At 40.2% G+C, this 25968-nt stretch overlaps 2 protein-coding genes across 15 annotated transcripts in view; one reads left to right on the top strand and one right to left on the bottom strand.

Annotated features, from left to right (window-relative positions):
- C2CD3 (C2 calcium dependent domain containing 3) overlaps positions 1-24889 on the bottom strand; it is a 94858-nt gene extending 69969 nt beyond the window's left edge. The window contains exons 1-7 of one of the 6 annotated variants that reach the window (XM_006100454.3): positions 24616-24889; positions 22375-22644; positions 14807-14964; positions 8406-8629; positions 7395-7642; positions 2247-2379; positions 1665-1793 (exon numbers count right to left, since the gene is read on the bottom strand). In XM_006100454.3, the coding sequence (XP_006100516.1) occupies positions 1665-1793; positions 2247-2379; positions 7395-7642; positions 8406-8629; positions 14807-14964; positions 22375-22644; positions 24616-24670 (1217 nt within the window). In that variant the 5' untranslated portion in view covers positions 24671-24889. Of the gene's footprint in view, positions 1-1664; positions 1824-2246; positions 2380-7394; positions 7643-8405; positions 8630-14806; positions 14965-22374; positions 22645-24615 lie in introns of those variants that run through there. The other 5 variants (XM_023764049.1, XM_014465890.2, XM_014465889.2 and 2 more) reach the window with 5 other exon arrangements.
- Positions 24890-25095: 206 nt separating this feature from the next.
- PPME1 (protein phosphatase methylesterase 1) overlaps positions 25096-25968 on the top strand; it is a 66503-nt gene continuing 65630 nt past the window's right edge. For 3 of the 9 annotated variants that reach the window (XM_023764052.1, XM_023764054.1, XM_023764053.1), the window contains exon 1: positions 25096-25391. In XM_023764052.1, coding sequence (XP_023619820.1) covers positions 25291-25391 — 101 coding nt within the window. In that variant the 5' untranslated portion in view covers positions 25096-25290. Of the gene's footprint in view, positions 25392-25428; positions 25527-25968 lie in introns of those variants that run through there. The other 6 variants (XR_002832069.1, XR_002832070.1, XM_023764051.1 and 3 more) reach the window with 4 other exon arrangements.

Genomic DNA, 25968 nt, shown 5'->3' with positions numbered 1-25968 from the left:
AGCGGGCTGTGTGGGGTGACCAGGCTGGCAGGGGAGGCCATAAGTGGTGACCAGGCAGGCGGGGGGGGGGGCAGTTGGGGGTGACCAGTCTGGCATGGGGGGCATTTAGGGGCAATTAGGCTGGTTGGGGGGTGAGTAAGGGGCGACTAGGCCAGCGGGGGTGGCAGTGGGGGCGATCAGGCTGGTGGGGGTACAATTGGAGGTGACCAGGCTGGCAGGGGGGTAGTAAGAAGTGACCAGGCCAGCGGGAGAGGGGCAGTTAGGAGAGACCAGGCCGGCAGTGATGGGGCAGTTGGGGGCGACCTGGCTGGCAGCGAGGGGCAGTTAGGGGTGACCAGGCTGGCACGCAGAGGCAGTGAGGGGCGATCAGGCCAGCAGGGGGTCAGTTAGGGGTGACCAGTCAGGCAGGCAGGTGAGCTATTAGGAGCCAGCGGTCCAGGATTGTGAGAGGGATGTCTGACTGCCAGTTTAGACCCGATCCCCAGAATTGGGCCTAAACCGGCAGCCGGACATCCCCTGAAGGGTCCCAGATTGGAGAGGGTGCAGGCTGGGCTGAGGTGACCACCCCCTGTGCATGAATTTCATGCACTGAGTCTCTAGACTTATATAATAAAAGCCTAAAATGTGAATCGACTGAATGGCAGAACGACTGGTCGCTATGACGTGCACTGACCACCAGGGGTCAGATGCTCAATGCAGGAGCTGCCCTCAGCCCGCAGGACAGTCAACGCAGGTGCCAGTGGGACCCTCCCCCACTCACTTCGCTAGTCGCCCCCCCCCATCACTTCGCTAGTCGCCCCGCAAATCAGCCCTGTTTGCCGGCCAGGCCTAGGGACTCTACCCATAACCGAATTTTGTGCACTGGGCCCCTAATAGGTAATAAGAGACAGACTCCAAATTTCAACTTGTGTCTGTGTAAAATCCATTCTCTTTTCATTATACTTTAACACTGGTGTTGGGGATAAAGTTGGGAGATAAGAATGAAAAGGTGGCCCTAGCTGGTTTGGCTCAGCGGATAGATGGCGGCCTGCTGGGTCCTGGGTTTGATTCTGGTCAAGGGCACATGCCCGGATTGCGGGCTCAATCCCCAGTGTGGGGCATGCAGGAGGCAGCCGATCAATGATTCTCTCTTATCACTGATGCTTCTATCTTTCTCTACCTCTACCTTCCTCTCTGAAATAAATAAAAACTGTTTTAAAAAAAAGGCCCTAGCTGGTTTGGTTCAGTGGATACACACCATCAGCCTGTGGACTGAAGGGTCCTGGGTTTGATTCTGGTCAAGGGCATGTACCCTGATTTCCCCTCTCTGCTTGAGGCACGTGTGGGAGGCAACCAATCGATGTTTCTCTCTCACACTGATGTTTCTCTCTGTCTCTCCTTCTCCCTTCCACTCTTCCTAAAAATCAATGGAAAAATATCTCAGGTGAGGATTAAAAAATAAAAAGAATTTCTAAAAATAAAAAAAAAGAATAAAAGGCTAAAGATTAAATTTCTACTTATTGGGTAATGAATAATGGGTTTTTATTTAGTGTGCAACAAGCAAGCAAGAGAATGTCTTGGTTTTTCTAAGGAAGTGTTACTTTATGAAGATAAATCTGTGAACAATGTACACAATGATATAGCCAAAAAATTTAAAGCAAAGAAAGCTAGTTAAGAGCTCTTACCTGCCCAATAGTAGCTGTATGGCTCTGGTATCAGCTTTTGTGTCATGTTTCCAAAATTTGTTCTCAGTTAGAGGGAGGAGGTGATCTTCATTGTGGTCTTTAAATTGATTCTTAGATAAGGCTTTGATTCTAAGGTGTGGGAAAATACTTTCTGAGTGGCTGACACATGGAAAACAATCTAAGTTAGATTAATTGAGCTAAAAGATGGTTCAGCAGGGAAAATTTAACACACTTTAGATGTAACTATCTTAAATATACATAAAATTTCGTAATTTACAAAGCCTTTTCCTACATTAGAATCTCTGTCATTTCTGTAAGAGAGGGAGGAGAGAATATCCCCATTCCAAATAAAGGCATACTGGTCAGAGGGAGCAAAGAACTTAGTCATTTACATATTTAGTAAGTACCAGTGCTAGGTCTAGATTTTGATTATCTTAACTTCTAGTTTAGGCTTCTTTTCCACCACTTTAAGAATTGTTTGCTGAATACTTCCGAAATTATTTAGTCCATAATTTGACAAAACACACGTTAACAACTATCAAAAAATAAACTGTTGGGGTTCATGTTTATTTTATAGCTTACTGTGTTGATGCTTTAAGAAAATCTTCCTTCATAGGAGGATGAACTTCGTCCAACAACATGCTAGTATCTGGGCTTGATTTCATTGCAGAAACCACCATGGCATTACGTAGTTTATTTCCTTGTTCCAACAGAGCTGAGGAGGGCAAAAGTAGAACACACAAAAAATCTAAAATCCAGCAGAAATACTTGTAATCTTTAGCATCTTTGCTTCTATCACAAGACTTATCACAGTGCACTGTAATGGCTTACTTGTCTGCCTTCCCCACTAGCGTGGGAATTCCTTGAGAACATTCATTTCACAACAAATATGTGAACTGCTTTAGATGCTGGTATTAGAGCAGTGAATGAAGTCTCTCTTCTGAAGAGACCTGACTTCTTTATAGGAGTCATTATTGACTCGTTCAACTGGTGTGTGTACATAGTAAGGTTAGTAATGTGTATATATTATTTTTGTATCAGATATCTTATTGAATTCTATTATCCCCAATAGTTTTAATGTCATTCTTATCCAAAAAACACAACTATACCATCTAAATTTTAGGAGCCATAGTGACAACCTATTCCAAATTTATGTTTTTATGGACAAAGAATGCCAATAAATGTCCATAACTTTTCTAAGATCATACAGCAGGTTAACAGAAAGGTCAGGATAAGCCTTCAGACTTTCAGATAGGTAAAATTTACCCCATCTCTAAATAACAATAACAAGGATAGCAGATAATATTTATTGAACCCTTACCCTGTGCTAACTCACTCAATCCTCCCAACAATCCTCTAAGATAGATACTATTTCCTTCATTTTCCAGATGGAAAAAAATGAGGTGCAGAGGATAAGTAATTTGCCTATTATGCATGCAGTGGATGTATATAGAACCAGGATGACTCCCTACCCTCTGATTTTAACCACTATACTATATGTGACTCCACTTTAGTTCTTAGGACCAGTGGCATTATTCTAAGGAATACTGGGAAGTATTTTCTTGAGTTTATTTTCTTGAGTTTCCACAATTATTTAGAGGGAATGAGGCTAGACACCATCATATTAGTCTAGAGTTTTATAGCTTCTATAAATAAAGAAGATATGATAGACAGGCTATGAGGAAAAAAACAAGCTAAACAGATTTATAAACATCTAATATTTGTTAGTAAAAAGAATTCAAAATATAGCTTAGAAACTAAAAAAACACAAAAATGCAAACACAAACCCCAAAATATCATGTTCAATGTGTAATTTAGTGAAAATACAACTAAGCTTAAAAAAAATAAAGAACACTCGTCAAGGTAGGCAGAATCCTAAGATGCCCTCTACCCTCAACCCCATCAAGATTCCCCAGCTCCTGTGTACACATACTTTCTCCCAGTGATTCACATGCTCATTGAGGTATTGCTCTGATGGGATTTTGGAGGTCATTATGATTCCAAGTCAGTCAACCTGTGGGTGGTGGATATTGCCTCTACCTCAGTGGTTCTCAACCTGTGGGTCGAGACCCCTTTGGCGGTCAAACGACCCTTTCACAGGGGTCGCCTAAGACCATCCTGCATATCAGATATTTACATTACGATTCATAACAGTAGCAACATTACAGCTATGAAGTAGCAACGAAAATAATTTTATGGTTGGGTCACAACATGAGGAACTGTATTTAAAGGGCCAGAAGGTTGAGAACCACTGCCTTAGAGTCTTCTAAGACAATGAACTAGAACTGAGGAACAGCTGCCCTCTTTGACCTGGCAGGACCTCCCTAACGCTAAGCCTGTGTTTTCATTTTAAAATGGAGATAAAAGTCCCTACCTAACTTGGTTTTAAAAAAATTAGGTGTATAAGGCACATGGTACAGTAGCTAGCAAATGATACTAGCTCAGTAAATGGTAACTGCTTTCTCAAGGCTAAATATCTCTCAGTGGTCCCTTCAACAGCCTACTTACTCCTCTTTTGTTTTTAATTTAAATTCTTTATTTTTTAAAGCATTATATAAGTCTCCTTTCCCCCCATTGACCTACTTACTCCTATTAGAAGGAACTCATCTTCTTTAGATCTTTACTGTTACCTTCTGAATGAGGCCTACCTTTGTCAAACTATGTAAAACTAACACCCCCTCCTCACACCTTACTTGCTTCATATTTTTCCATTGCTATTATTACCATCTAACACTATGTACTTATTTATCTAGTTTATCATTGGTCTTCCCATCTAGAATATAAGATCCATAAAGCAGGAGTTTGTGTGTTTTTGTTTTGTTTTTAATTTACTATTGCTGTATCCCTGACACCTATGAGAATGTGAGACATTGAATAGGTACTGAAAAATAACTGCTTAATGAGTGGACAAATATCTTTCTCAAAATCTGGTGTCCAGGTCTACACATAATATTCTAGGTATAAGCTGACAAGTGCTAAGTATGGTGGGACCATTTTCTTTCTTATTAGTATAGCCTAGGTTGCATTAAAGACTAAAATCCTATCTAATAATAGACAAATATGGTAATTGACCGTACCTTCGCTATGCCTCCCATGGGCTAATCAGCTCGAGATGCAAATTAACCGCCAACAAAGATGGCGGTTAATTTGCATACGTAGGCTCCAAGCAGTGGAGTGAAGCCTGACGGTCCGGGGCCGGCGGAGCAGTGAGGCCTCACGTCCCCGGGGCCGGCGGAGCAGTGAAGCCTGACGTTTCCGGGGCCGGCTCCAGCCAGAACTCGGCCAGAGCGAAGGCCTGGGCCCCGGGTGCTGGAGGCAGACTGGTGCCAGCAGCCAGGGGAAAGGAAGGCCTATTGCACGAATCTCTTGGTGCAACAGGCCTCTAGTTAATCTATAAAGCAGTAATATGCAAATGAGGTCGAGACTCTGTAAAGGTCACAACCAGCTCAGGAGGAGGGGCCAGGCTCAGCCCCGAGCCTGAGAGAACAACACGCAGGCGCAGCCCAGAGCCTGAGAGATCAACAGAGGGGCGCCTGCTCCGAGCCTCTGATGTGGCTGGGGGCAAGCCCCCAGCGGACGGATGGACACACACACACACACACCACCTGCTCCGAGCCTATGCAGCTGAGGTCACCTGTCAGGGCTGTAAGGGGAGAGGAAAGCCTAGGCTGCCACGTGTACCAGTGCCCAGGAGGTGCTTGGGCCCCTTGGTCTGAGGGGTTTTCTCCGGGGAAGTCTCCTGGTTGCTTCTCTGGTCCGGGTTAAGGGAAGGAGCCAGGGGTGGGGGGAAACGAGGCCAGGCCAATCGGGATTTTCCAATTGTTCCTGGCTGTGTGTTTGCTCCAGGAGCTGGCAGGAGGAAGTTCTCCACACAAAGGCAGGAAGGCAGAGGTGCTCTGTGGCAAAGGCGAAGGTACAGCAGCCCTGGGACAGCCCGAGGGTCTGTAGCACAGAGCGCTGGGCAGGGCAGCCACCGCAGGGGCTGTCCCTGGCACCTCTCACCCCTCTGAGGGCATCAACTTGGGATGTCCCTGATGGGGAAACAGACCCAGACAGAGTTTAGACCTGCCCAGGTCACATAAAGGCTTCCAATTCAGCACCCTCTCCACGCTTCTTCAAGTTCACAACCATTGACTGAACACTTTCTATCAAGTTCCAACAAGGTGGTAATCCCTCACCAACTGTGGTTTTAAGAGGGTTCCCTTTTAGATGTATACCTTTACAGAGCTTTTTCGAAGAGGCACTTACATGCCATACAACTCACCCACAGCAGGCATACTGTTTGATGCGTGAATTTCCACAGCAGCTCAACCACCAACACAAACTGTTTTCAAGCTTCCATCACGCTGTTTGCCCATCTGCAGTCAACCCCACCCCAGCCCCAGGCAACCACAGGTCTGCTTTCTGTCTCTGTAATTTTGTCTTTTTTAGAAATCTCCACCTTCTTAAAAAAAAAAAAAAGGTAAGAAGAACACTACTGTCCTCAGGCCTGGAAAGGGGAAGACGACTGAGGGCAAAAAAGATGTCTTCGTGAAGGGCCTAGAATGTGGGGCCCAGCCCCTCCTGCTTCAACTCCCAGATGAACCAACTCAGGGTCAGAGAGGCCTGGGGTGTGGTTCAGTCTTTTTAATCCATGCCTGCATCCCAGACGCTAATGACAGTGGCAGCAGCGGTGGTACTACTCAGGGCCCAGCCTGGCCACGCCGCCCTCCCCACTCCCCCCACAGCGGACAAACACACACACACACACACACACACACACACACACACACACACACACGGCTCCTGCTCCGAGCCTCCACGGCCAGACTGCGGCTTAGGACATCCCCTGAGGGCTCCCGGACTGTGAGAGGGGGCAAGCTGGGCTGAGGGACCCCCACCCCCAGTGCATGAATTTCGTGCACTGGGCCTCTAGTAGATTATAATCAGAGTATATTTTTAAAAATAGGGGAGCAAAGACATTTCAATTTTACAAATATAAACAAAATTTTTTCATGAAAAAAGTACCCTTACTAATGTAAATTATGTACCCAAACAGTTATTTTAAAGATTTTTCTGCTAATGCTGCAGACTTTCTACTTTGGAAATTTTACTTGTGAGGATGGAAATAAATTCCTGTTGTGCTCTCAATGTCACAGAGATATATAATTGACCATAACAGTGTAATGTAAGTTACCTCATTTCCTTTAAAATACCAATCCCTAACTTGAGATAACCTGATCCAGTTCCTATTTGCTTTTTTATTTTAGTCTAAGCCCTTACATAGGTAAAGTGACTCCTTTCTACTTCTGTTTGCCTGCAAGTCATATTTAATTCCCAGGCTTAAGATCAGCAGTTGCTGTGCACTGAATGTTCCCCTCTGAGACCAGTTTTCAGAATGTGAAACAGATTTAGTACCAGCCTCTGCACAGTCATACAAGTAAATGCTGGTATTGAGACAAAACCTTATTTGCCTTGAATTACTTCAGAACAAATAAGAACTAATATTTTTCTATGATAAAGGATTTCCCCCTTCGCCAGGTTTCTTTCCTAAACCTACAATTATAAGCACCTAGTATTTAGAAGTAACTTAATGGTTTAATAGAGCTGCCTTTAAGCGGTGAGAAATTCTGGGTTCTTTTATTTGGCTACTTAGTTCAAACAGAAGTTTTGGTTCTCTTTGTAGGCTGCCTAACAAGCAGCGTAATCCCAGTAAATATAGTTTAGTCTCAGTTCACAACATATACATACCCGAAAGAAGGTCCTTAGTAGGGGGATTGTTTGAAGAAAGAATGCAAGAGTCACTGTGACTCTTGGCAACTGTCCTAATTTGAGGCTGCAATTCAGAACTGTTGAGAAGAGACATCTGTTTCTGTGGGGCTTTGCCTTTCAGAGCCATAGACTCTAAGCTCTGCCCTGAATTAAGATGGTGCTGTAGTCCAAAAAAAGAGTCTTTTATTCTATCAGAGTTCTCTGCAAAGTACAAGTGGTCCTTTCCCCTGTTTTAAAATAAAAAACATCAGCAGTTTATTCTCCATATGGTAACATTCCACTTTGTCAGAGACAGAAAGTGGATCAGTGGTTTATAGCAGTAGCAGTGTCGCTTAGATTTTGTAATCTGTTTTTCATGTCCCAAATGAAGTAAGTAATAGATGCTTTGCCTACTTCTGTGTGGTTGTGGCTAAAGTGCTGGGCCTGACACAAAGCAAATGCTTCAATATTATTTAAAATCAAAAGCTATTCCTCTTACTCTATTCTGTTTCACAAAATACTGCCTTTCCCTCTTTCCTCATGGACATCTCATGTTATCTGCACATGACTTAGTCATACTTATTTACCTGAATGTTGGCCTTCCCACTAGACTGTAAGCAGACCTCAAAAGCAGGAATTATGTCTTATTATTTTATTTTTCAATGTCAGTTGTCTTTCAATATTTTATATTAGTTTCAGGTGTATAGCACAGCGATTAAACATTATATAACTTACAAAGTGATCCCCCCAATAATTTTAGTACCTACCTGGCATCATGTTATTGTTATTATAATATTATTGACTATACTTCCTATACAGTATTTTCCAACCCCATGACTGTTTTGTATGTCTTATTAATTCCGATGCCCAGTAATTGGTACCGGACAAGTCACTATTTGCTAAATGAGTGACTACCTTTAGTCTTTTACCCAATCACAAAATGAAAGACAGAAATTATGAGTGCAGTGGGAATTAGCTGACAGACTGACTGGTATTAGGTGTGGTAATTACCTTGGAGTGGTTGATCTACTACTATTGGCTGTTAATTCTTTTCCATTAATTTTTGTGGTAGATATCCTGCGAGGTCTTGATGGAACCAGAAACTGGGTATTGCTGGGTTCAGTATATTCTCTGAATCCCTCCTCAGATAAAAGTACACTTTCTGTCATGTCAGTGGTAAGAAGAGGGTTGTAGCTGTCATAAGTTTCTGACAGAGGCTCCAGGGCAAGTGAGACCTGAAAGAGACATGTAATATATGAGAACTTGTCTTTAGTATTGACTAATTTTGAGACTCCTTGCTTACTATAAATTAACGTCCCCCATTCCTTATAGGACCAAGTTATTCCTGCCTACCTCAGAAGCCTCATCTCTCACTGTTCTTCCCTCCTCCAACCCTCTCTTGTAGGTAAACCAATTACTTAGGGTTCTCTAAATGTACCTTATATTCATTCCCTTATGCCTTTGTACGTGCAATTTCGCCAGTATTACTTTTTCTGTGTAAACTTATTTGTATCCAGGAAGAGATGTCATAGCCACTCCCTTCCTCATGTTTCTGCTTACTCTGTATCCATACATATAACCATCTCTTATTGAACACTTTACTATAAAACAGAAGCTGTGCTAAGTTCCTCACACAGAAAAGCTCATATAACACTGTCAGAAAAGTATATTACCCTAATTTGAAGATTACAAAGAACCAAGAGAGGCTTAGAGGAGGTATTTGTAACTTGTAGCTTATTTTTCATCCTGATTATGAAATCCTTGAATGCATGGACTGTCATATTCTTTTTCTGTGGACTAATTAGCATAGTACACGGTGTACAAGTCTAGTATGCCTAATGACTAATAAACTGAACAATAGAAGAGTGACATTATCTCCCATGTCGTCATTGTTAGAGAAAAATAAGGCCCTCGTTCTATGCTGGGAATAAGGCAGGGTGAGGAGGGAGAAACACTTAGACAAAAAGTAATCACTTGAAATTTCCTTTATCATCTCATTCCTGTGAGTTCAGGTTCCCCATTAAAAGGTTCTCCAGTCATCTGAAAAGCTAAAAGCCAAATGAGGAATAGAAAATAAAATAGATTCTAGAGCACAACTCTACACAAGAAAGTTGAATATACTCCAAAAGAAAAGAATAGCTGTATTGAAGGTTCAGTTACAATAACAAAAAAAGCAGCAGGAATTATTTAAGCAGCCAAAGAGAATCAAACAAAAATGAAAGATTGTAGTTAGATGCTTTAAGATGTCTCTGGGAAGGTCAATGAAATAATCTGGGCAGAGAAACTGCTAAGGCACAGACTCAATAAAACATACTTGGGTCTTAATGAGAATTCTGTTCATGAATCAAATAACATAGTCTTTTAAATCTATTAATCATCAATCTACAAAAACAACAGACAGGAATGCAGTGGGACAAATACTCTGCGCAGTGATCATTGTAATAGCATCACATAAAATCCTGGCTGCCCAAATGTGAATGCCAGCAAGTGTTCCCTTGCAATTCATCACTTGCCAAAAGACTGAAAATGTATTCTAGAAACAAAGGAAACACTGAGAATAATTGTTGTGTCCCTGGCCTTAACATTGACCTGCTGGCTGGCCCACCACTGAGTTTTGCTTTTTCCCTAAGCCAGATTTCTTTTTTTGAAGGTTTTAAACTACAAATTCAATTTATTTAATAGTTTAGAGGTCTATGCAAGTTATGTATTTCATTTTGAGTGATTTCTGGTAATGTGGTTTTCAAAGAATTGATTTATTTTATATAAATTGTCAAATTAATAGAATTGTTTGTAATATTGCCTCAATGTCTCTGTGTTATGTAGGCTGCTGTCTTTCTTACAGTAGAATCAAGAGGAAAGTGAAATATTTCTTGTACTAGTATTCATAAAAGAGAGAACTAGAGACCTATAATTTTCAAAAGAAATGGAAGAAGGCATTTTCTTTATGGAAGAGAATACTCCTAATGACGAAATAAAGCAAACAAAAAGAGACTATCAAAAGTTAGCATTTATGAAACAAATTACAGAAGCATAATCAGTATGTAGAAAAGATGCATGATGAAAATGGAATAAACAGAAATGTATTGAAATTTAAGCAGGATTTGTTTTTTAAAAATAAAATAAGTGGTATTTCTGACACAAAATTATTAAGATAAAAAGCTTTTTAAAATATATATTTTTTATTGATTTCATAGAGGAAGAGAGGGAGAGAGAGACAGAAACATCAATGATGAGAGAGAATCATTGATCGGCTACCTCCTGCACACCCCCCACTGGGGATTGAGCCTCAAACCTGGGCCTGTGCCTGACCGGGAATCAAACCATGACCTCCTGTTTCACAGCTCTATGCTCAACCACTGAACCACACCAGCCAGGCTAGTCTATGTTTATTCAACATTCTAAAGGTATTATTGAATTGTCTTCTGACTCCTATTCCTAATATTTCTATTCAGAAGCCTGAAGCAATACTACTTCCCAATTCTTTGTATGTGACTCTCCCTTTCTCTGGAAGCTTATTGGATTGTCTTATTTTTAATATTCTGAAATGTCACAATGTTTATACCTTGGTGTAAGTTAGTTTTCATCCATTGTGTTATACTCAAAGGGCCATTCTAAAAAAAATTTTTAATATGAAAAGTGTTTTTATTAAGAAAAATTTAAAAATTAGAAATAATTGGTAAAATGAACTCAGGTATTCATTATTCAGTTTCAATAATTATCAACACATGACTAATCACATTTCATTTATACCATTGGGATATTATGACACAAGTCCTAGATTTCATACCATTTCTTCTGTAAATACATTAGTAATAATATGAGGATTCTTTCCCTTTCCAGAACATAAACATGTTACCATTAGCACATATAAAGCATTAATAATATTTTTAATATTGTCAAAAATTAAGTCAACATTCCAATTTCCCTGATTGTTTCTAATTTTTTTCATAACTGGGACCTCAGTAGCTTTTTAAATATGAAAATGAATATATTTAATACTGGGAAGTAACTGAACTACCTGCCAGAGTCCAATACTCCTTAAAGGAAAAAAAAATCAAGTACAGGACATGTAAATTCACAATGTCCAGTATGCAATCAAAAATTACAAGAAGCAGGAAGAGCCCTACTATCTCAAGAACACTGAAATCAATTAAAACAAACAAATGACAGAGACAGTAAAAGTAATAAATAGGATCTTGAAACAACTATTATATAGATGCTCTTAATGCTCAAGGATGCAAAAGAAAATATGAATGTAAAGCAAAAAATAAATTGTAAATTTAATATATGAAATTTGTTACTGGGTTGATCATTTCCTAAATTATATAAATGTTTAATCACTGAGTTGTACACCTGAAACTAATATAATATTGTATGTCAACTGTAATTAAGAAATAAAAACTTATTTTTAAAAAAGATAAACTTAAAAAAATAAAATTTGAAAAATGTAACTTTTTAAAAAATATATATTTTATTGATTTTAGAGAGGAAGGGAGAGGCAGCAAGAGAAACATCAATGATGAGAATCATTGATTGGCTGCCTCCTGCACGCCCCCTACTGGGGATCGAGCCCGCAACCCAGGCATGTGCCCTTGGCCGGAATCGAACCTGGGACCCTTTAGTCCACAGACTGACGCTATCCATTGAGCCAAACCAGCTAGGGCAAAAAATGTAACTTTTAAAGAGATGAAAAACAGTATCTGAAATAAAAACGTGATTGATGGGATTAAGAATAGATTAGACACTGTACAAAAAAAGATCAGTAACAACATTCTAGTAAATCGGATCCAGCATTTTTTTCTGGGGATGCAAGGCTGGTACAATATCTACAAATCAATAAGTGTGACACATCACATAAAAAAATTGAGAGACAAAAATCACATAATCATACCAATTGATGCAGAAAAAACATTTGACAAAATCCATACCCTTTCTTGATAAAAACTCTCAGCAAAGTGGGAATAGAGGGAGCATACTCAACACAATAAAAGCCCTATATGACAAACCTACAGCCAACATCATACTCAACGGGCAAAAACTAAGCCCATTTCTCCTAAGAACAAGACAGGGATGCCCACATTCACCACTCCTGTTCAACATAGTACTGGAAGTATTAGCCATAGCGATCAGACAAGAAGAAGAAATAAAAGGCATCCAAATTGGAAAAGAGGAAGTAAAACTGTCATTATTTGCAGATGACATGATATTGTACACAGACAACTCCAAAGACTCCATCAAAAAACTACTAGACTTAATAAATGAATTTGTCAATGTAGCAGGATACAAAATCAACACCCAGAAATCTATGGCTTTTTTATACACCAATAATGAACTCACAGAAAGAGAAACTAAAACAACAATCCCATTTACCATTGCACCAAAAAAAATTAAGATACCTAGGAATAAACTTAACTAAGGAGGTAAAAAACCTGTACTCGGAAAACTACAGGACATTGAAAAAAGAGATAGAGGAAGACATAAACAAATGGAAGAATATACCGTGTTCATGGATTGGTAGAATCAAGATCATTAAAATGTCCGTACTGCCCAAAGCAATCTATAGATTCAATGCAATCCCCATTAAAATACCAACGGCATACTTCACAGACATAGAACAAACTCTCCAAAAGTTCATATGGAATAAAAAAAGACCCCAAATAGCTGCAGCAATCCTGAGAAAGAAGAACAAAGTTGGAGGGATCACAATATCAGATATCAAGCTGTATTACAAAGCCTCTGTTCTTAAAACAGCCTGGTACTGGCACAAGAACAGCCATATAGACAAATGGAACAGAACAGAGAACCCAGAATTTGACCCAAGCCATTATGCTCAATTAATATTTGACAAAGGAGGAAGAGCATACAATGGAGTCAACACAGTCTCTTCAATAAATGGTGTTGGGAAAATTGGACAGATACATGCAAAAAAATGAAACTAGACCACCAACTTACACCATACACAAAAATAAACTCAAAATGGATAAAAGACTTAAACATAAGATGGGAATCCATAAAAATCTTAGAAGAATCCATAGGCAGCAAAATAGCAGACATATGTCATAGCAATATCTTTACCGATACAGCTCCTAGGACAATGGAAACTAAGGAGAAAATAAACAAATGGGACTCCATCAATATAAAAAACTTCGGCAGAGCAAAAGAAACCATCAATAAAACAACAAGAAAGCCCACTGCATGGGAGAGCATATTTACCAATGTTATCTCCGATATGGGTTTAATCTACAAAATTTACAGGGAACTCATACAATTTAACAGAAGGAAGATAAACAAAACAATCAAAAAATGGCAAAGGACCTAAATAGACACTTTTCAAAAGAGGACATACAGAAGGCCAAGAGACATATGAAAACATGCTCAAAGTCACTAATCATCCAAGAGATGCAAATCGAAACGACAATGAGGTACCACCTCACACCTGTCAGAATGGCTATCATCAACAAATCAGCAAACAACAAGTGCTGGCGAGGATGTGGAGAAAAAGGAACCATTGTGCACTGCTGGTGGGAATGCAGACTGGTGCAGCCACTGTGGAGAACAGTATGGCGTTTCCTCAAAAAATTAAAAATGGAACTCCCATTTGACCCAGTAATTCCACTTCTAGGAATATATCCCAAGAAATCTGAAACACCAATCAGAAAGGATATATGCACCCCTATGTTCATAGCAGCACAATTTACAATAGCTAAGATTTGCAAACAGCCTATGTGCCTATCAGCAGATGAGTGGATTAAAAAACTGTGGTACAGCTACACAATGGAATACTATGCTCCTGTAAAAAAGAAGGAACTCTTACCATTTGTAACAGCATGAATGGACCTGGAGAGCATTATGTTAAGTGAAATAAGCCAGTTGGAGAAAGATAAATATCACATGATCTCACTCATTTGTAGAATATACTGAACAACATTAACTGATGAACAAAAATAGAGCCAGAGTCATAGAAGCATCGAACAGACCATCCAACCTAAGAGGGAAGGCGGGGGTGGGTGGGTGGAAGGTTAAGAGACCAACTAAAGGACTTGTATGCATGCATATGAGCATAACCAATGGACATAGACAGTACGGGGTGAGGGCATGTGCTGGGTGGTGGGAGTAGCTGGGGAGAGGTCAATGGGGGAAAAAAGGAGCTAACGTAATACTTTAAACAATAAAAATAAAGAATTTAAAAAAAGATTAGTGAATTTGAATATCTAGCAATAGAAAAAAAATATCAAAAATAAGTGGGAAACAAAGGTATGTTATATACCTTTGGGTAAAAATCTGAACAAAGGCGTTAAGTGGGAATTAACATGGTATATGGGAGTCATATACCTACCTATCCTACAAACAGACTCACCTATTTGTGCTCCCAAATTTTTATTCTATGCAACAAAGAACTAAAATATCTTTACCTGGAGTTCTCCAAGTTTCTTAGATGTTGGTGAAACAATGTTGAAAAATCCATTGATATGATGGGTTGGAGAAAGCTTGGCTAATCCATTGATCTGAACTCTACCAATTGGAAGATGATCAAGTTTGGTGATTACTTCCAGCACCAGCACAGCCATATCTAATCAGAAACAATTATAATACAGATACTTTCATTTACTTTTATTTTTTGAAGTGAACAGAGGTATACATTAGAAAAAAAATTTTTTTTAAATATATTTTATTGATTTTTTACAGAGAGGAAGTGAGAGGGATAGAGAGTTAGAAATATCGATGAGAGAGAAACATCGATCAGCTGCCTCCTGCACACTCCCCACTGGGGATGTGCCTGCAACCAAGGTACGTGCCCTTGACTGGAATTGAACCTGGGACCCTTGAGTCCGCAGGCTGATGCCCTATCCACTGAGCCAAACCGGTTAGGGCTAGAAAAATTTTTTTACATTAAAAAATCATTTTATTTTCAGATAAACCATGCACTTATCATATCATTCTGGGGTAGGAGGGAGAGTGAACCCATGATTAACAGAACAAAGTTTTAGAGAAGAACAATAACAAAATACCTTGCGTGGAGAAAAAAGAATTACATTGAACAAAAACATTTAGCATATCAAGTATTTGATTAAAAATTTTCATTAACAAGAGTATTTTTAACTTATTTGGCAAGAACTCAGGCTTTGCTTTTGAAATATAAAAAGCAGTAACTCTTAGTTCTTTTATTCTCACCATTTCTAGTTTTGAACTAAACAAAGGGCTTCTCTTATATAAATGCAAGTGTTAGTCCCTGCCTCCCAGGAGTATCTAATTGCTTACTCCTTGATTGTATCTGGAGTACTGAAATACTGAGAGCATTTGGAACTAATCGGAATGAAAATAAACTCCTTAACTGTACTCTTCGGTTAGTTGCTCAAACTTAATATCGTCATGGTCATAATTTATAGCAGAAGAAATATAATGCATTCATTTGGAATCTAAGATTCTTTCAGGACAGTATAACTTCTGAATATTTGTTTACCAAAGTTGAGAAAATGATTCATTTTCACTATAGATTCAATACTGTAGTGAAAAGAGCACAGGAACTATAATTAGAAGACCTGTGACTGTGTTATAGTGCCAATATTAAAAAACTACTTCTGTGTAAGCCAGTTACCTGTAAAACAGGAATCATAATATAGCATGACTATATGAGATGGGTGTTGCAAGTAAAACATAGCACAGGATCCTCTCACATGGTAGATCCTTAATGACTGTTATAGGTCTTTAAGCAAATTACCTATCATATCACATTCCCTGTCTTACCTTCCTATGGAAGTTATCTGCAAATCATGAGCTAATAAATGTAAAAGTGCTTTGAAGACTATAAAATGATGTGCATATGCAGAATAAGGGAAGCGTACGAACATTTTTTTGGTTATTTACTAACAGCAAGGCTATTCCATGTCTCATTAATTCTCTTAACAACTTATGATACAATATTTCTATCCCCATTTGAGAATAACACAGGCTCATAGAAGTCATGAACACTCCTAAATTCACCTAACTGTAGGTCACAAAAATGGACTAACACTCAGTTTGATCTAAATATAAAGTACACTATACCATGCTGCTTCATTATTCATCTCTTTTAGGGAGAAAAAACATTAATTCTTAATAGATTTCTGACTTCTATGCTTCACTTTTCCTGTGGAATTATTTATATTATTATTTTTATATTTTTTCGCAAGAGAAAATAACCAAATTTAATATTTACACATGTATGGGAACCCTACATACATGAGAGAATCAGAGACCCCATATGCAGGAAAGGTTCAGACATAGAAAAGGGGGATTAAGGTATATAAGACATTCTGTGAAATTAGAATCCTTATTGTTCAGCTTTCTTCCCAACCCCATTGTCTTTCATAGACCAACTAACTCAATCCTATCTGATTAAAGAGAGGCAAAAATCAAGTGATGAGACAGTGAATTATTGCAATTTTCAATTTCTACTCTAATCTTCACATGCTTCAAACATTTTCAGTGCTGCGATTTCCCATAAAGAGATCAAGAATAAGGGAGGAAAGATGTCAGAAAAGAGTATGAGACATATCTCAGAATCCTATAATCCAGCGGTTCTCAACCTGTGGGTCGCGACCCCTTTGGCGGTTGAACGACCCTTTCACAGGGGTTGCCTAAGACCATCCTGCATATCAGATATTTACATTACGATTCATAACAATAGCAACATTACAGTTATGAAGTAGCAACGAAAATAATTTTATGGTTGGGTCACAACATGAGGAACTGTATTTAAAGGGCCAGAAAGTTGAGAACCACTGCTAATCCCTCTATTTCCTAAGGCATTATGGCACAACAGAAACATTAATGATCTTGGATTCAGGACATCGCTGAAATTAGGGTTGGTGTAAGGGTGACCTTTACATTTTAAATCTTTAAGAACTTTTTGTTAAAGAATGTGAAAATACAGTAGGAGGAATGAGAGAAAGACACTGGAAGTGTATTAGAATGCATATTGTGAGGCCTCGTATAATTACAATGGGTATTAGCCTCACTTTCTAGGTGATGAATTTGAGTTTCAGAGTTAGAAGTGGGACTTACTCAAGGTCACCCGTATACCAACCCTAATTAAAAACAAAACCAAAAACAAAATGCCTCTGTTCAGAATAAGATAGATATAAAGAAATGAGTAGCCCTAGCTGGTTTGGCTCAGTGGATAGAGCATCCACCTGTGGATGGAAGGGTCCTGGGTTTGATTCCCATCAAAGGCACATGCCTGGGTTGCAGGCTTGATCCCCAGTAGGGGCATGCAGGAGGCAGCCGATCAATGATTCATCATTGATGTTTCTATCTCTCTTTCCCTCTCCATTCCTCTCTGAAAGCAATAAAAATATATTTTTTAGAAAAAAGAGTAAAATAACCCTAGCTAGTTTGCTCAATGGTTAGAGCATGGGGTGGGGAATATCTGGCCCGCAGGCCATTCAAGGCCTGAGAAATCATTTGGTCAGGCCCTTCCAAGGCATTAGGGATGAGTTATTAAATGTTTGGCCAAATATAGCAGGCTAATTTTTAAGCTGATAAGTATGGCTCTAGAATGACGTTATAAATATCCAAATGACCCTTGGAAAAAAAAGGTTCCCCACCCCTCCGTTTAGAGCACCAGCTCACAGACTGGAAGGTGATGGTTCAGGTCAAGGATACATACCTTGGTTGTAGGCTTGATCCCCGGCTCCAGTTGGGCGCATGTGGGAGGCAACCAGTCAATGTCTCTCTCTCACATGATGTTTATTTCTCACTCTCTCCCTCCCTTCTACTCTCTAAAAATCAATGGAAAAAATATTCTTGGGTGAAGATTAACAAAAAAGAAAAGAAAAAGAAATGAATAAAACAAATAATCCTACCTACATCACAGGGTGATTTTAAACATCAAATAAGATAATGGACTTGAATTATAAAATGCTATACATTTTCATTTGTTCCTTTTTATTATTTTTATCTGAGGAATTCGTATAATCTCCATTTTACTGCCTTCCTCTTTCCAACATGGATCTATTCATGCTTTGTGCTAATATGAGACAATATATTTATTGGTTTACTTTATGAACCTTATTTTCTTTTAAATGAGCTATGCATACAAAGGAGTACATAAAATAATAATATCACACATCTTAAGAAATAGTTATAGCCCTAGCTGGTTTGGCTCGGTGGATAGAGCGTCAGCCTGCGGACTGAAGGGTCCCAGGTTCGATTCTGCTTAAGGGCACATGCCTGGGTTGCGGGTTTGATCCCCAGTGTGGGGCGTGCAGGAGGCAGCCAATCAATGATTCTCTCTCAACATTGATGTTTCTCTCTCTCTCTCCTTCTCCCTTCCTCTCTGAAAGCAATAAAAATATATATTAAAAAAAAAAAGAAATAGTTATACTTTCTCCAAGTTTTCATTTAGAGCACATACTCATGTAAACCAATGTTGTGTCTTCATTTTCTTTTTTTTAAAAAAGACTTTTTTATTTCTAAAAAATCCTTTAATGTAAGATCCTTTTATTTTTTTGGTTAATCCTCACCTGAGAATATTTTTTCCAATGATTTTTAGAGAGAGTGGAAGAGGGGGGGCGAGGGAGAGAGAGAGAGAGAGAAACATCGATGTGAGAGAGACACATCAATTGGTTGACTCCTGCACATGCCCAGGCCAGAATCGGGCCTGCAATGCAGGTACCTGCCCTTGACTGAGAATCGAACCCAGACCCTTCGGTACATGGGCCAATGTTCTAACCACTGAGCAACCGGCCAGGGCTTCATTTTCTAATACACATATACTCATGTTTACAGTTGGGCCATCACTTACAAGGTTTATCTCATGTGTCTCCTATTCAAATGCAACCTTCTCCAAGGCTTCTTTCCTAATTAGAATAATAACATTTTAGTATTGACCCATTTGGTGGTTAACCCCTTCAATTTATTAATGGGAAAATTAAGACCCAGGAAGATGAAATGGTTTGCTCAAAGTCTAGCAGCAAGATGGTGTAGAACAGAAGTAGAATTCTGGTTTCCTAGTAGCTTATGATAGTTTAGCCCTTATTAATTTCTTGGAATATTCATATAGTACTCATTGTATGCACCAGATAATCAAGTATTTAATTACACACTATTTGGTACTGCTCACTTTTGTTTCATATATGTCAGTTTTGTTTTTTTCAACAAATCTTTAAGTTCTATTTGATTAGAGGCTACATCTAAAATCTCTGTGTTCCCCCTCCCCCCCCAAAATAAAATCAAATCTCTGTATCCTCCACAGTGCCCAAGACTTCATATATGTATGCATACAATACACACACACTTTTAAAAAAATAAAACCTGTCTTCATTTTTATTTTTTCCAGCAGCTAGTTTGCTGGAGGAGTAAATAAAGAATAGTCAGAGTGACTATAAAATACAAATTTCCTGCGGTTTTGGATTTCTACTCAGATTCTCTCTCTCTCTCTCTTTCTCTCTCTCTCTTTGGATTTCTACTCAGATTCTCTCTCTCTCTCTCTCTCTCTCTCTCTTTAACCTTCTTGGTATTTGTTAGTAGGGTATTTTTTCAAAAAAATCTATTTCTCAATTGCAGTTTATATTCAATGTTATTTTTTATGAGTTTCAGGTGTACTGCATAGATAGTGGTTAGACAATCATATTCTTTACAAAGTGGAACCCCCAATATTTCACCTAGCCACCTGGCACTGTACATAGTTATTACAATGTTATTGACTATACTAGAGGCCCGATGCACGAAAATCATGCAAGAGTAGGCCTTCCTTCCCCTGGCATCCGGGGCCTGGGGTTCCCTTTGGCACCGAATTCGTTTGGAAGGATGTCTGGTCTAATTAGCATATTACGTTTTTATTATTATAGATTCCCTATGATGTACTTAAGACATTATATTTTTATAAGACTCACATGCACTCATATGTGCCAGGTACTGGAGCAGTAATGCCACAAAATTTTTTTGTTTAATCTTCACAATAATTTCTTCTAGGTAAGTGCTATTATCCCCATATAACTAATAAGAAACTGAGGCTCCAAGATCTTAAGGAGCCTTCCAGCATCACCTAGCATCCAATCCTAAAGCCAGAATTCAAATTCAAGACTGTCTGACTTCAAAACCCATGCTCTTCTCATTCAATCAGGCTGCTTTTTCATAGAAAGGGCAGCCATTTGATCTCATTTCACAGATGAGGAAAAAGAGGGTCAAAAATGGGAAGGGGCTTTCCCAAAATCCCACAGCCAATTACAACCTAAAGTTCAGATGCCAAGTCTAATGCATTCTTTTTTCATTGTTGTTAATCCTCACCTGAGGATATTTTTCCATTGATTTTTAGAGAGAGTGGAAGGGAGGGGGAGAGAGACAGAGAGAGAAACATTGAGGTGAGAGAGACACATTGATTGGTTGCCTCCCCTATGAGCCTGGACCAGGGCCAGGGATTGAGCCTGCAACCTAGGTATGTGCCTTGACTGGAATCAAACCTGCAACCCTTCAGTCCACAGACCAATGCTCTATCCACTGAGCCAAACTGGCTAGGGCTAATGCATTCTTTATTTTACCACAGGATGCTCAAATAAGTCTCTGACCTGTTAATTATCATATTAACAGATATTTTATGTCTTACTGAAGAATTTCTAATCACTCTTCATTTGTTAAAATTATATAAAAATACCACCTGCAGATTTAAGTTTTAGGTCTATAGTACCTGAATATCTATGGGTATCCTTTAATAGCACTTACCACTTTCTACCTACTATTATAATTAAACTCTGTGAATTTAGTTAGAATTAGATACTATTCTGATTATACTTTTATTCACATTTGTAATCCCATAGTGCCTAGCACAATGTGTAGCACATGTAAATATTCAATATATATTTTTTGAATTACTGAATTTTTATTGTTCTTTACATTTGATGTTTTCAAAATGTTTTCTTGATAGAATGTAAGCTTCTTAAGGACAGATCTTTAATTAAATCTTTAATCTTTAATGCACCTTTGGCTTTCCAGTATTCTTAGCCCAACAATGTTTACATGATAAATGCTTGATTTTTACTGACTTAAACTGGATTGATTTGATAAATAACCTCACGATCCAAAAATGTGTTTATGTGAAAGTCCGACCGAAATATTGAAAAATAATACAGTACATTTAGAATATTTTCCTTGAAAAGAAATGAAGAAATTTGGGCTTCTGGATTCTTATAGAGGGATCCTTCCCTTTTTAAAAACCTGTAGTACTAACTCACTAAACCATTCATTTAGCACTTAGTATGTATTCTCTTGTAATGTTAGTAAATTTCATGTCTATATCTTTTTTCTTTGAGCATAATGTAAGTCCCAGAGCAAAGACTATAGTTATTACTTAAAGAAGCATGATTTGGTGAAAAGTTTTGGTGTCAGACAGAAGTGGGTTCAAATCCTAGTTTTGCCATCATCAACTATGTAACCTTAGAGAATACTGATTTAATCTCTGAACCTCAGTTTCATCATCTATAAAAGAGATAAAATATCTATCTTGCAGGGTTATTAAAAATTAAAAATAACATGAATCAATTGCTGGCGCATAGTATACTCTCAATAACGATGGCCAGTATAATACCTCTTTGAGTCCTCAATAATTAACAATGCCATAGATACTAGGTACATAGTAACGCCTATTGCTAACAACATTACTACATGCTTATCCTATCTAATCCTACCTAATAAAGATGGAATATGCAAATTGACCATCACTTCGAGACAAAAGATGGTGGTGCCCACAACCAATAAGGAGGGAATATGCAAATTGACACAACAAAGATGATGGTGGCCGGGCCGGGACACTTGTGACGGCACAGGTGTTCTGCCCCGCCCCGGCCGCTCCAGGCCTCTGGGCAGTACGAAGGCAGAAGGTGGCTCCGGGCCGGAGCGAAGGCAGTGCCAGCAGCCAGGGGAAGGAAGGCCTATTCTTGCACGAATCTTCGTGCATCGGGCCTCTAGTTAGGTCCATAGGTGAAATGATAAGACAAAAGCATACCTGTTAGATAAGAGGTAAATTGCTTTGGACCACAGCGAACAGCATAACGTGTAGTTGTTCTCACAGCTTTTGGTTCAGTCTGCAATGTGTCCGTGGGACAAAAGAGGGTTCCATCTGATGTTTCTCCCCACCATCTCACTCGGACAAGTACACAAGAGGGAGGCTTTGCAATCTTCCATATGACTTTACTAACAGTAAGTTTCAGAAAGCAGCGTAGCTGGCCTTCAACTAGAGGTGGTAGGCTTGTAGATGGAGGAATGTCACTCAAACCTGTGGAGGAATTCAAGAATAACAAGTCAAGATTTAGACTAAATACAGAAAATATATAATCTGCTTTTTGAATAAAAATACACAAAAACAGAGAGCAGACTTATCCTATCTATCCTAATAAAGGAGAAGTAACTAACAAACCAGACCATAGAATAGCCTATTTGGGTCCCTTAAGTCATCCTGGTAACAAATTAGTATTTAGGGTTTGATTCAGGTTATTATAAGAACATACTAAGTTAAGACATGCAAATCTCAGTAATTGAAAATTTTCTTCCAAGTACTGTTGATTTGATTATTGCAAAGTCCACAATTCTTAATGAAGACCACCTTAAATTGTCTATGTTTACTTTCCTGCCCAATATCATACAGTTAACGAGTACAGAGGTTTTATTCTTCAGATTCTACACTATTTTTTTGGCACAAAGTTGGGTTCGTAATATTTACTGGCTTTCAGACAAATAACAAAATGTAAATGAGGCAATTAATCATAGCTTTCTATAAAACTCTCCTTTAATGTTTCTAACCAACACTCAGAGATATAAGAAACCATTCCTACATCACACACACTTTTCTATTCCTCTGACTTTTCTCTTGGGGAGTGGGTAGGCCTCACAAGAAAATACACTGGAGCCTCTCAGATGAGATATCTATATAAATGCCTCTTCAGATTTCTGAAATGAACACCTTCTCTGTTCTCTATAGAAAAGAAAAAAAATCCACCATAATCTTTGTGGATAACTAGTTTCAATAAAAAAGTTATACACAGGTGTATATATGAGCATTACTACATATGTATATGGTATAGCGTGTAGGGCATTCTTGTGCTATTTCTATTTTGATTTTCCTATCAACCAAATAAACTTGACTGGTTTGACACAGGGAGCAGCAAAACTGACCACTTCCATGCTTCATCATTCCTGGGAGGAAAGGCACTGCCTCAAAACTGTTTAAATATCTGTACACGGTTGGGTAAGAGTCATTTCCAGCCTGCAGCTTCCGTCCTCACCCCTAATGTATGATCACTATTTCTATCATCTCTTTGCATGTAATGTAAAAAGGCAGTCACCTGATTTTTTGTTTGTTTGTTTTTGAGGCAGCCCTGTGTGTAGAGATTCAATTTCCAGTTTCCTGATATGCCCTGGGTTCTTAGGGTGACTGTTCTCACTGCAGCTAACATTTTCCTACTCTCCGAGGGCGCTAACCTGATGATAACCTCTTGCTACCTACACACTCTTCCATCATCTCAAATCCTTCAGAGAGCCTCCTGCCCTCATCCCCACCTCCACCCCACCTACCACACGTGTAACTCCCACTCCTTCCTCTCTCCCCACAACTATCCTTTCCCACTCCCGCCTGAAGCCCCTCATTCTACTAATACTTACTGAGTCCTTTTGTGCTACTTCTTGAGGACTCAGTGACGTATAAAGCAATGGCCCTTGCCTACTGGGATTATTGACATACTCCCCTCTCCAACTTATGCTTCGTCCGTCCTATGTGGACCTCCAAAGGTATACCCTCACACACGTTTAACTTGGTTATTAAAAGCCCGCCCAAGTCATGGGGATGTAATGCATGCCGCGGTGACTGTAGGGAACAGTGTATTATACATTTGAAAGTTGCTGGAGACTAACATAATGTTATGTCAATTATATCTTAACTTCTAAGAAGTAAAAGAAAAAAATCTGAATGTAGAAGCGTCCTCCCTGTACCCTTTAGCTCTCACTTCGCCCCATTTATTTGTCCAGTTTGCCGTCCCCACCCCACTCCAGCCCCTATTTCCTTTCCATTCGTTGGAGAGCCAACTGCCCTCTTTTTAAACCTGATTCCCTGGTTATTCTTCCCCCTCCATCTCCACTCCCCCCCCCTTTTTTTTTTACAGGCAGGTGTGGGGGTCTCCCTAGAACACCTTACACCCTGCTTCCCTAACTCCACCCTATTACGCTTTCCTCCACCTTCGGCCGCTCAGGTTACCTCCTTTCTTTCGGCCACGGCCGCCCCCAGGCCCCTGGCCTTTCCGTTGTTTCATGACGAGGCCGAACTTTTCTTCACCAACTCAACTGCGGCCCCAGCACCTAAGCCGTAGCCTCCCGCCATCCCTTCCCACCGCGCCTGCGTTCCCCGGCAACGGCGCCGCTGGGCAGCCTGGGAGGCACAAAGCAGCCGCTTTTCCTCTAACAGTTGGGGAAGCGGTGAGAAGGGAAGGCGCCAAGACTCCGTACCGCCAATAGACTGCAACACCCACGATGCTTTGCTACTCTACCTCTGCGGGGTTGGACGCGGTCGCCTCCAGCTGCGCAGGCGCAAAGGGATACATCCTTTGAGGACTCCATTGCCCAGAGTGCATTGCCACCAGGGGCGCTTCTCTTTCCGGCGAGGGCCGTGGAGTTCTCCGCTAGGGGTCTGAAGGGTCCGCAGACTCCGTTACCCAGCTTCCTTTGTGAAGTTTCCTGTTGCGCACTTCCGTTGAAACCGCCTGAAGAGAGTGGGTGGAGTTTACGGCGCCGGTGGTCGGTGGGTGGTGCTGCATCTTGGCTGGGTGCTGTCCAGAGGCGACTGGGAGCAGCTAAAGGGGCGAGCTGTGACCAGCTGGGCCGCACCTCGCCTGGGACTAAGCTTTGGCTCCTGTGTGACTGCGGCCTCCCCTTCATGTCCGCCCTCGAGAAGAGCATGCATCTCGGCCGCCTGCCCTCTCGCCCCCCTCTACCCGGCAACGGAGGCAATCAGAGCGGAGCCAAGATGCGAATGGGGTACGTAACCCGGACCCCTTCTTCTTAGAGGCCAGGCCTTGGCCGTTGGGGAATGGTGGTGTCTCTGGGCGTTTGGAGCTGCACGGCAAGGGAGGCTAAGGAGCGGAGAGAATGGTGGCGGCGGCCTGGAGACGTGTAGGTGGAGCAGAAGCCAGGTGTGGGCTCTCCGGGAGGCGTCAAGTTGATGGAAATTGGAGGACAGATAGGATTGAAGGGAGGAAGGAATAAGGCAGAGAGACTTAGGAAGCACCTACAGAGGAAGGGATGGATGGAGGAGGTTTGAAAAAAGGGAGTCCAGCGATGACAGAGGTGGGTTGGAAGCTGCCAGGGAGGGCGGAGGGAAATGGGGAATGACTGAGAGAAAAGTTGGGAGTCAGGGGAAGCAACTTGGGAAAGATTTAGGAGGAGTAGAAAGACGGTGAGAGCTAGATGTTAGAAAAGCTCTGAGAACCGGAGAACCTCTGAAGCAGGGTGAGAGAAAGAAAGGAACGAGGGAGCAGGTTTGGGTTCTAGAGAGGGTTCTCGGAGGTGTCAGAGGCAGACTCAGGGAGTTGGGAGGAAGGAGAAAGCTCTAGAG

The sequence above is a fragment of the Myotis lucifugus genome, unplaced genomic scaffold (assembly GCF_000147115.1).
Source record: "Myotis lucifugus unplaced genomic scaffold, Myoluc2.0 scaffold_313, whole genome shotgun sequence".
Classification (NCBI taxonomy): Eukaryota; Metazoa; Chordata; class Mammalia; order Chiroptera; family Vespertilionidae; genus Myotis; species Myotis lucifugus.
This window is presented reverse-complemented; position numbering and strand designations above follow the sequence as displayed.